Source organism: Musca autumnalis, unplaced genomic scaffold (genome assembly GCF_047663935.1).
Source record: "Musca autumnalis isolate F117 unplaced genomic scaffold, ASM4766393v1 scaffold_4, whole genome shotgun sequence".
Lineage (NCBI taxonomy): Eukaryota > Metazoa > Arthropoda > Insecta > Diptera > Muscidae > Musca > Musca autumnalis.
This window is the reverse complement of record NW_027411977.1, coordinates 98657657-98668487: the sequence shown is the minus strand read 5'-3', so window position 1 is coordinate 98668487 and position 10831 is coordinate 98657657. Positions and strand designations below refer to the sequence as shown.

The 10831-nt window shown below is 35.0% G+C and overlaps 1 protein-coding gene across 2 annotated transcripts in view; it reads right to left on the bottom strand.

The window, feature by feature from the left end:
* Positions 1-895: 895 nt before the first annotated feature.
* Positions 896-10831, bottom strand: part of Con (leucine rich repeat protein connectin) — a 297063-nt gene continuing 287127 nt past the window's right edge. For both annotated transcript variants that reach the window (XM_073980786.1, XM_073980785.1), the window contains one exon: positions 896-1947. In XM_073980786.1, coding sequence (XP_073836887.1) covers positions 1046-1947 — 902 coding nt within the window. In that variant the 3' untranslated portion in view covers positions 896-1045. The remainder of the gene's footprint in view (positions 1948-10831) is intronic.

The window sequence follows — 10831 nt, the reverse complement described above, 5'->3', positions numbered from 1 at the left end:
ATTGCAAAAAAAAAAACAACCGAAAAGAAGATTTTCAAAAATTGACTTTTGGCCAAGGAATTCGCATTTACGACCTATGTGCATCGTAACGCGAGTTTTTTATTAACAGTGTAAAAAAACAGTTGGTGGTGCACATGTAAGCGTTTAAACAACCCGCAATGTTCGTACGAGTAGCACAGTGTGTAGTGTGTTCCTCTACAAAGCAGAAGTTCGCATAATCAAATCCAGCAGAGAGCACAGTGAAATAAAATCAAAATAGGAAGTGTGTTGAAATTAAAAACCAATTCCATCTCAACCGTTCTAAAAGTAGAACATATGTTTTTTTAGCTTATTTTTCGACTTCTAGTGGCCATAAAATAACCAGTTATTCTGGTGTTTGTTAAAATAATGGGTTAGTTGGAGGTTTTATAAATAGTTACGACAACCAAAAATTACTATAAACACCCATTATTTGGTAATGACTTTATTTGCTGGATAGATAGAAAAAACAAGATTTAAAATCAATTCCTTGGTCCTGTTTGACGTATTTTAAATTATGTATACTATTATTATGTATTTATTAAAATTGAACTTACGACGTTTGCTATCATTGCAGATTATATTTTACTACTAAGTTACATCATATTCAAACATTAATGGAAATTACGTATAAGATGAAACTAAAATAAATTTTAAATGCAAAGAATATTCTACTTCTCAAAAATCCTGATTTGATTCCATGATAGTATTAGAAAAACTGATAAAAATTCCAAAAAAGAGAAAACAATTTTGTTTTGCCATCTACACTTATTATTATCGCCACTAAAATTTCAGTTAATAAAAAATAAAACTTTTTTTTTAAAATTTTACACAAAAATTTGCCCATATTTCGTGTGTATGTATATTTTCGGTCATTGTTTAGGTGAAAAAATGTATATATGAATTTTATTTTAGTATCCCCCAAAAAAAGTTTTTTTTTTATTTTTTTGTAAACCCCTTTTTAAACCCTGTTGAAAAATGTGTGTGTGTGTCAATTTGAAATTGCCTCTAAAAAGACCGTTCCATCTTAACCGACTTGTGTACCATACATAATGGCTAATATCAGCAGCAAAACACTATGGGCATGGGATGTTTTATCAGCAGCATTTACGGGCGTAAGAACTTGAACATTACTGCTGCGTGCATCCATGAGATCACGTGATAACGGCAATTCTGTTGGATCACTTAATTCCTCGTGACATGGCAAACGATCCGATCTTAGCATAAAGAGACGCACCTGTATACCCAACGGTTGTTTTGGCAATACCTCCACCGCATCCAAGTGATTGCTGTGGCTGGCTGACAAAATTTCATTGTTTTGCTGGAATAAAGCATTGTGTTTTAGCAATTCCAAGTCGTCTTCCACTTTTAATGGATGCGTCGAAACACGGCCGGCATTTCCGGCTTCAAAGTAATCATTATGCATGTCACCGTTGCTGCTGCTGCCGGTGTCCGGGCCACCAAAAATGTAATGACTTTCTACTGTTGTTTTGCTACTCGTTTCACCTACATTGGCCAAATCATCCGAGCCAATACCTTGGTATTGAGCTGATGTCAACGCACGTTTCTTTTTCAATGATGCCGAGTTTTCCAAATGCATATGTTGATCCACATCTTCGGTTAATTGTATTTGTCCATCAAATTTGTTGTTACCCCTTCGCTGTGATGCTTGGCGATTTTTACCCAGGCGTTTCTTGTTTGTCATGCCAGTGGCCATATATTGGTCCGAACTGCTGCCGGTGCCAACAAATCCTCCCACATTAAGCAGTTGCAGGACATGGCTGGGCACAGGTTCAATGAAGTTGTGTAGACGTGGTTCTTGCAAGGTACAAATGAATTCGTCCAATGAGTCACGCAACTGCTGGTAACGAGTACGATTTTTCAATTCAAACAGCCATTGCAAACGACAATCGCAAATGAAATTGTTATCTGAAATGAAACCAAGAAGACATAGAAAATGGTTTAGTAAAAACGAAGACCACAAATAAGGAAAATGTCGAAAGATTTTTTTATGTTTTTTCTTCAAGTCACTAACCAGGCAATGAACAATTCCAGTTACAACAAAGTTGTTCTTTGCCTGGCACATATGCTTTAGAAAAAACAACAACTACAACAACGATCTAAAACAAATTGTTTCCTTGAACCTCAAATAAACAATTGACATTTTGACAGGACTTAATTGCCAAATGTCCTGACAGGTTAAATATCTTTGACACCTATGTAGGTGGACGGATGGATGTTCATGCACATCCTTGCCTGTCTAATGGCACTTACAACCACTTGACTGCAATATTTTCCGAGCATTGTATTCTGTTGTATAAAATATTCGAATTACTTTTAAATGATTTAACCGGTACTTTAGATCTGTTGTTGTCATTCCTGTCTTTGTGCATGCTTGAATTGTGGCCATTGTTTCATTTCCATCTGAATTCACCTGTGTTCGTTTGTCTGGTTGTGTGGGGTTTTAATGTCATGTTTACATCTCCTCGAATGTATTATGCTTTCCATTGCCATTCATTCACACAGAATGTTGAAATTAAAATGTATTGTTGAGTTGACGTCTAAAATGTCTTCACATTTCTTTATTTTTGACATTCGCAAAAGATGACTGCTTCATTTAGATGAACAACAGTGCTGCAATATTTTCCTTTTAATCTGTACAAGTTGTTGTCACACGAGACATGTAGCAATATTTTCCTTTTTATCTATGCCCCAAGAGACGAGCTGCATTGCTGGAATACAAGTGCTATGAACTAAGGTGACTCGGTTAACTAATATGTATTTACAAAAATAAGGCATTTTTAAAGATTTTCCGGCTATGAATAGGGCAAAGATGATATTGTTGTAGCTGGTTGATGCATTTTACGAGAACCTATAGAGAAAGCAGTGTTTTGGTAGATTCCCCGAAAACGTTATGTTTTTTCCTAATTGGCAACCTAACATACGAACATTTTTGGTAGGATAATTTGTGTTTACACAGAACCCTAAATTACAACCACAGCCATTGAAAAACATAAAAATGTAAGTGAGCTACGCCTTTTTAATACAAATTTAAACTATTAAAAGTTATACTTTGATCCTTAAATTTCTCACCAATTACATAAACGATTACTTATATTTGGTCAGTAAAAACGATTTTGACCTGTACTGACAAATTGCTGGTGGTGGTGATGTTTTGTATCCACATGGAAGACAACAACTAAAATTTTGGCGGTAACTTTCTATGGGGGATGTATCAAAAAGTGGACCAGTAGTAACAAATTTCTAAGGAAAAATAACGTAGCCCCACAGAAGACCAAATACCAAATTTCAGCCATTTCGATGTTGCAAGACGGCTAAAACCTTAAAAACATCAAAAATCAGGAGGTACTGTTCTATGAGGACTATATCAAAACGTAGACCTATAATGACAAATTTTAAAGGAAAAATATTGTGGTCCAAAAGACTACCAAACACCAAATTTCAGCCATTTCGGTGTGAAATTGAGGCTAAAACCTCAAAAAACGGAAAATAGCTCTATGGGGGCTATATGAAAACGTGGACCGATATAGCCCATCCTAGAAGTAATAGAAACTTGTATACCAAATTACAAAGCCCTATCTTAAAAAATGGCGAGATGTATCTTGTTTTCAACAGACGGACGGACAGATGGACATGCTTATATCGACTTAGAATTTTATCCTGATCAAGAATATACATATATACATGCAGAAAAATATATGTTAGAAATATGTTTGGATCCAAACAAATATTTGTTAGGGACTGGATGCAAACAAATATATCTTTGGATCCGAACATAATTTGTTTGTGTCCAAACAAATATATGTTTGCACAATTTTGTAACATATCTCAATTTAATATGTTTGGGTACCAACATATTTTTATGTTAGAATATATTTTTTTATGGGTGTAGAGGATATTGGTCAAAGAGAGTAACAACAGGGCTCTCGCAGCTGCGGAATGCCTTATTAACAAACCACACACACACAATAACTACCGCTGTCGCGAAAATTGTTGTTAGTTAACTGACAAACCGACAAACCAAACAACTACAGTGCGTTATGTGTCGGAAAAACAAAGTTCGTATAGTCAAATACTTCGCAACTACAATTTTGTAATATCTTTAATATAAAGGCAACATCTAATACCTAAACCTAGCGCTGATAGGGTCAACATGTATGTACATACGATTCATATTATTCTGCTATGCTTACAAGACGATAACAACAACTACAGTGAAAATATTTAGAATAAACGGTAAGTTACAATATTACAAAATAAAAGAATTAATAAATAAATTAAAAAATAAAAAATAAATCTCTCAGAAAAACCATTATTTTTTTGCTTTACGAAAGGCGTTGTTATTTTTGGGACTGCTTGCAAACAAATATATATTTGCTGCAAAATATGTTTGGCACATATGTTAGAGAGGCCATTTTTTCTGTGTGTACTTTATAGGGTCTCCCATGAATATTTCAATGTGTTACAAACGGAGTGACAAATTAAATTATACCCTCCATATTACGGTTGAGGGTATAAAAATAATTTGTTTTAAACACTGTGGTTCCGCCCGTGGACAAAAATCGAAAAATTTATGGGACAAATTTGTTTGAAATTGAAACAAATATTCTCTTAACACATTATGTTTTTAATATCCAATATTATTTTTGCCAATTTACAGCGGTAATATGTCAAGTTAAGTCGAAGAATTTGAGATTTTTATGCGGTGCCTTAAAAACGAAAAATAGATCCGCAAAGCATTCGTAGCTTATGAGTGAAATTATAAAAAACTTGAAGTGGTAAATGGACAATTTCCAAAATGAAACTTATAGTTGATGGCATTGACTATGTTTTTACGAAGAAACGTATTGAAAATTCGTTTTCTAACCTCCTTAAAAAATTCTTTGTAAATGATTTTTTGTGCTAGTTTTAATATCATTACTATAAATTATGTTGAGTTTTACTAATGTTGGCCACGTAAGGGCAAGTACATTTTTTTAATACAGGGGAAAGTCTCTATTTTGCGATAAAACAAGATCCAGCTGCCACCCTGTAAGTTATTTCCCTTATACCACGTCTGTAAATTCGCCAAAATTCCGAAAATCGGGAGGTACGTTTACATGGGAGCTATACCTAAACGTGGACCTATAATGAACATTTTTTGCAGGGAGGTTTGTTGTTCCCTCAGAACTCAAAATGCAAAATTACAGCCAAATTGGTTGAAAAATTTGGCTAAAATCGCCACAATACCGAATATCGGGAGGTACGTTTATATGGGATCTAAACCTGAACGTGGACCTATATTAAACATTTTTTGCAGGTAGGTATGGTGTTCCCTCCGAAGTCAAAATACAAAGTTACAGCCAACTCGGTTAGAAAATTTGGCTAAAATCGTCAAAATACCGAATATCGGGAGGTACGTTTAAATGGGGCCTATATCTAAACATGGATTTATAATGAACATTTGTTGCAAGGAGGTATGTTGTTCCCTCAGAACACAAAATGCAAAATTACAGTCAAATCGATTGGAAAATGTGGCTAAAATCGTCAAAATATAAAATATCGGGCGGTACCTTTATGTATATGGGGGCTACACCGAAATGTGGACCCATATTCATTAAAATTGTTTTTCTCTCCCTTGGGCTCGTTAAAAAACTATGTTTAAAAAATTCGAGGCGGTAGCTCGATTATAATTATTTTTGGCACTCCTTTCCATACTGGTGGATCCACTGTGCGTTGATCTGGACTGACAAATTTCAGCCCTTTTGGTGTCATAATGAGGCTAAAACCTTAAAATTCTGAAAATCGGACGGTAAAGTTAAGGGGGTTGCGAGGGTGTGGCTGAACAAACGAACGAACATATTTCTGGGTTGGTTTCTTTGGTTGGATATCGGGAGGTAGCGATCTATGGGTGCCATATCACTGTGTGTAATTTTTTGAGTCATGGAAAATATACCATATTCTGACACCGCAGCGTGTTAGAAGACGAAAAATAAGAAGACACGTGTCCCGGCGTTTTTCCTGTTACTTCGACTTTCGCGGTTATGGGCACCAAAGGCCTGAGGCCTTGATGTCAAAAGGGTTCATTTTGTCAGGTTCATATCTTCTAAACCGCTAAGAATTTTGGTTTACTCGTGAAAGCAAAGTTGTATCTCTCTAAATAATAATAATTGTGAACACATAAAATCGAATCAACCTCATCTTCAAGGTCAAAATCGTTAAGGTCAAATTTCCGTTCTCAGATTTTGGTCTACAGATATCAAACCGATCAAAATTGAATCTCAACAACTAAAGTGTTTAGTACTTAGTCATCGCTAAGGTGCTTAGCAGTTTATGTGCTTAGTTGTTGTTGTTTTGTGCTTTTTTTGAGTGTCACGAACACAACACTCTACCATCTCTGTAAGGACCAAATACAAGGCCTCCAAAATCGGCGTTTTCATGAATCTATCTTACATATAGTAAAAAAGATATAGAAAATGACCTTGACCTATTATATTTTCTTAAAGTCATTCTATATAGTAGATAGATCCTCAGTTTGGCACAATAATCAACATCATGATACTAATAACCTGTAAACCAAAACAACAGGATGTCTACCAATGTTAAGGAACATTCAACCTCCCAACCTAAGTAGTAAACATGTTTTAAAAATAATAGCCGATAATACCATCCACTATCCCTCTTAATCTATTTCTATATCCTAGGTTAAAAAAAACTGTACAAGAAATTTTCGATCTACCTTGTTTGTAGCAGTGGATCTTCTCGGATTGTTATAGGTTCTTTTCAAGCGCAAATGGCTTACATTAAATCGCCTCAGAGCTACCAAAGTCCGAACATTGGAAACTCTAATCTATGTGCAGTGACCAAACCCAGTCAATCGGCCACATGATTCCCCTATATGCCTTATTATTTTAAAATTGAAGTATTTTCTTCTTATTGCTCCAATTTAGGAATATGCTTTGCTCTTGCCATATGCTGTTAACTAGCTGATGCATAACATCATATTTTCGTGTCAATCTTGGTGTTAAATTCTTAAATAAAAACAATTTTTGAATTTTCCATAAATCTGTCTACATTCAAATAAATGTATTGATTAATGAGTACACCTACGTAGCTTAGAATCGGAAAGTCCTTTGCTTTTAATTTTCTTTTTCCATGAAACTATGAAACATTTACATTTGATCAGATGATGAACCAGCACAAAAAATTGATTGACACTGAAAACTACATGAAGAGAATAATGAATGCTTTAGACGACTTACTCCTTTGTGGTCAAATAACCATTAGTAGCTTACTCATGTTTACATTTTGTCACAATCATGCATTGAGAATACAATTACATACATACATACAATGTCCACATAACATGACATATTTCCTAATATGACAAAATTACATTAAACAACAGCAATAATGTCTTTGTCCTAGTACTCTTGAAAAGTTGTTGACCCATAGCAGTATTGTGTTGATAGTATATATCCAAAGTCTACCCTAACACAAGTTTGCTTTTAGTTCGGTCGGCTCAATGAATATTTGTCATTCTGTCTGCACGATACCGCAATAAGTCCAGGCAGTTGCTTTTTCTTCTATTATTCGCATTTACATTCAACAACTTCGCCTCCCCCTATTCACCGCAGGATGCTTTTGTATAATAAATTTATATTTTTTATTTGAATCGGTTTGTCGTCTGTAAGCTGGTTGTCTGACTTTAACAAACCATGTGTGGACTTATGTATGTTGGAATGTTTGTCACAGTAAGTAGGTTTGCGTGTGTGTATGTGTGCTGATGTTTGTTTATGTGCAAGCGGTAAAAATATGAATGCCAATTGTTAAACTAAGAGGGCGTATAATCATAATTTAAGTTGTTTTTATTTTCTTTTTTATAACGAGTTTTCAGTGAATGTATGGTATACTAAAGTTGTCATTCTGTTTGTAAACTTCTGAGTGGTATTAAAAAGGAAATCTTAGTTGGAAAAATTGTCTGGTCCCACATAGAATTTTGTGGTCATCAATAATAGTTTATAGGGTTTTCGGCGAATATTTCAATGTGTGGATGTTATAAAAAATATGGTGATACAATTTTTTCAGCATCTTGTTTGCTCCTTGTAACTTTACCATTTTGGGAAGATCGCGTCGATACTTTGACTAGAATAGTCCAGTCTAAATACACTTTCGTATAAGGGAGAAATAGCAAAAGTTATTCAGGATCAAAGTCATTTTTGGAGGCCTTATTTAATCCAAAGGGAAAGACCTTTCAGTGGTCGACTAAAGTAAAAGTTGTAGGATTAAAAATTGTCTACAAGAATGATCATTACGACTTTTCCATAAGAGTTGCCATTTTTGAGATATCGTGATATAAGTGTCAAATTACAAATGTGAAGAAGTAAGCCGCCTAAGAACATCATGGTACGGACCAGTAAAAATAACATCACGATGTGTTAGGGTTTTTCATAAGCTAATCCGCTTTTAAACCTGGCTTTTCGAATCAAATAACCGGCTGCGAACCGGATCCGCCGCCCATGAAAATTATACATTTCTGTAATAAACGCAACAAAAACCAACTTTTGACATAAATTCAAAAAAAAAATTGAAGAGTTTTCGTTGGAATCGTTCCCGATGGGCTTTCGATTACGCATGTAGGTTAAATGGGCTATTTTTGCATAAAATGGCTTTAACATGGAATAAAGGAAAAAGGAAACATATCGTCTGCTCCGTCGGAAAAGGTCGTAAGTCCCTCTCAATAAATTTTTCAGGAGGAAGAAAAAACATTCCAGTGCTTTCTGTATTAAAGATTTTATTATGGTGGTAAAGGCAGAATTCTTCGTTTATTTATTCCGCTTCAATACCTGTACTTTGTTTGATAAAATTCCGTCGCGTTTGGGAGATAATTGGATGTCTTTGGACTTACGACCTTTTCCTTGTACAGTTTTGTATTTTTGTAGGGACTTACGACCTTTTCCTACAATTTACGGACGTTTTTAAAATAAAATATTTATACTTTACAAAACAATGTGGAAAGGGTATTATAATTTTGTTTTGTCCAATATTCATGTAACATCGCGAAGTATTCGTCGTAGACCCCCTCGCATTTTTTCATATCTTGACGAGATAAAGCGATCTAGCTATGTGTGTCCGTCCATCCATTAACAATTGAAATAAAACTCCAGGCGTCAATTTTGTACCGATCGTCACGAAATTTTGTGGAGAGGTCGGGTTCCGACCAGAAGTGACCCCATTAGATGTTGGTTATGATCGAAAGATGTGAATTGGACCAAACCCAAAATTTTTACCCGACTTTGTAGCTGTTCTGTAGATCGCAGTAATATTCCAATCGGAGCGAAATTTTAAGAATGATTTGAGTTTAAGACAAAGAATAAGCTTGCAATTTAACATGGTGATGAGATAATTATTAGCGGGTTTAATGGGTACATATTTTAGCAATGAGACCCGACCAGAGTAAAATTCTAAGTCGGTCATTTAATAATATAAAAATTGCACTTACCCGTCCGTTAGAAGGTATTACTTTATTGAATTCAGAATACAAACTAATCTCGTTATGGGAATAAATGTCACTAGAGAAACCACAAATTACCAGTTGATAAAGTTAAGTAAGATATACGACAAAAAAACAGTAAAAATTTTGATTTTTTTTACAAATTTTTCAATACATGAGGTATTTGAACACATACAGCATCCCAATTTGTATCAATGAAAAGGCCAGAAGTCAATCTTTCATAATCAGTTCGCTTAGAGGGGAAAATAGATTTCAAATGTAAATTTTCGTTGCAATATAGAAATTATCACATTTTTGTTCAAAAGTTTGGTCCACAGGCTCCGCCAAATATCATCCGATTATCATCCAAAGGTGTAGGCTAGTTCTTTACATTGTACCCCAACCATGGATGACGTTAACATTATATCTGAACTACGTTAGATGTAGTATTTTTTTAAAGTATACATTTTCCTGTGGACTTACGACCTTTTCGTTCTCAAATTTGTACGTTTTGTGGACTTACGACCTTTTCCGACAAGAGCAAAACGTATAGAAAAACGCGACATACTACCATTTTCTTTGTATCATACGACGTGTTTTGACTTGTACTATCATCCTGTAACAAAAACGCGATTTCCAAAAAAAGTGGACTTACGACCTTTTCCGACGGAGCAGACGATATATTTTTTTAAGGGACAAAACCCGGCTACGCCGGTTATTTTGCTTATAAATGATGTATTTTTTAGAACCGCTATATCTCAAGAATGGTTTCTTCTAGGAAAACAAGGAAAAACAGTATCAGTCAACTTTGCCGACCGAGATATACCCTCAACCTATATGAATCGAAACTTTCAACTTCGTACAGAATTTTGTGTCTCGTTTTGAATATTTGAACTTGCCGACAAAAATACGGATTAGGATTAAAGTTCAAAATGTTGCGGAGGAGGTACTTGAAGGAATGGACCGATATAGTCCATTATGGAAGTTGATCTTATTTTGGGGGTCATATCTTTTCGATTGATACAGCGCCCACTAGTCACTTTAGCGGGTCATAGGATAATTTTGGATGAGTATGCCAGGAGACATGGACTTGTCCACGGAAAATATAATCTCGCTGTAAACGGGACCACAACGAACAGCATCGGTCTTCATTTCCCAGGGAACTTCGAACATACCCTAAACTGCACCCTAAGTAGAGGACCGTCCATTTTAGAAGTTGAACTAAATTTGAAAAAATTAGGAGATCAAAAGATTGTACCAAATTGGTTACCCCGTTCAAAATACATAGGCCATACCATTTTAGTGACATTTTAAGTATTG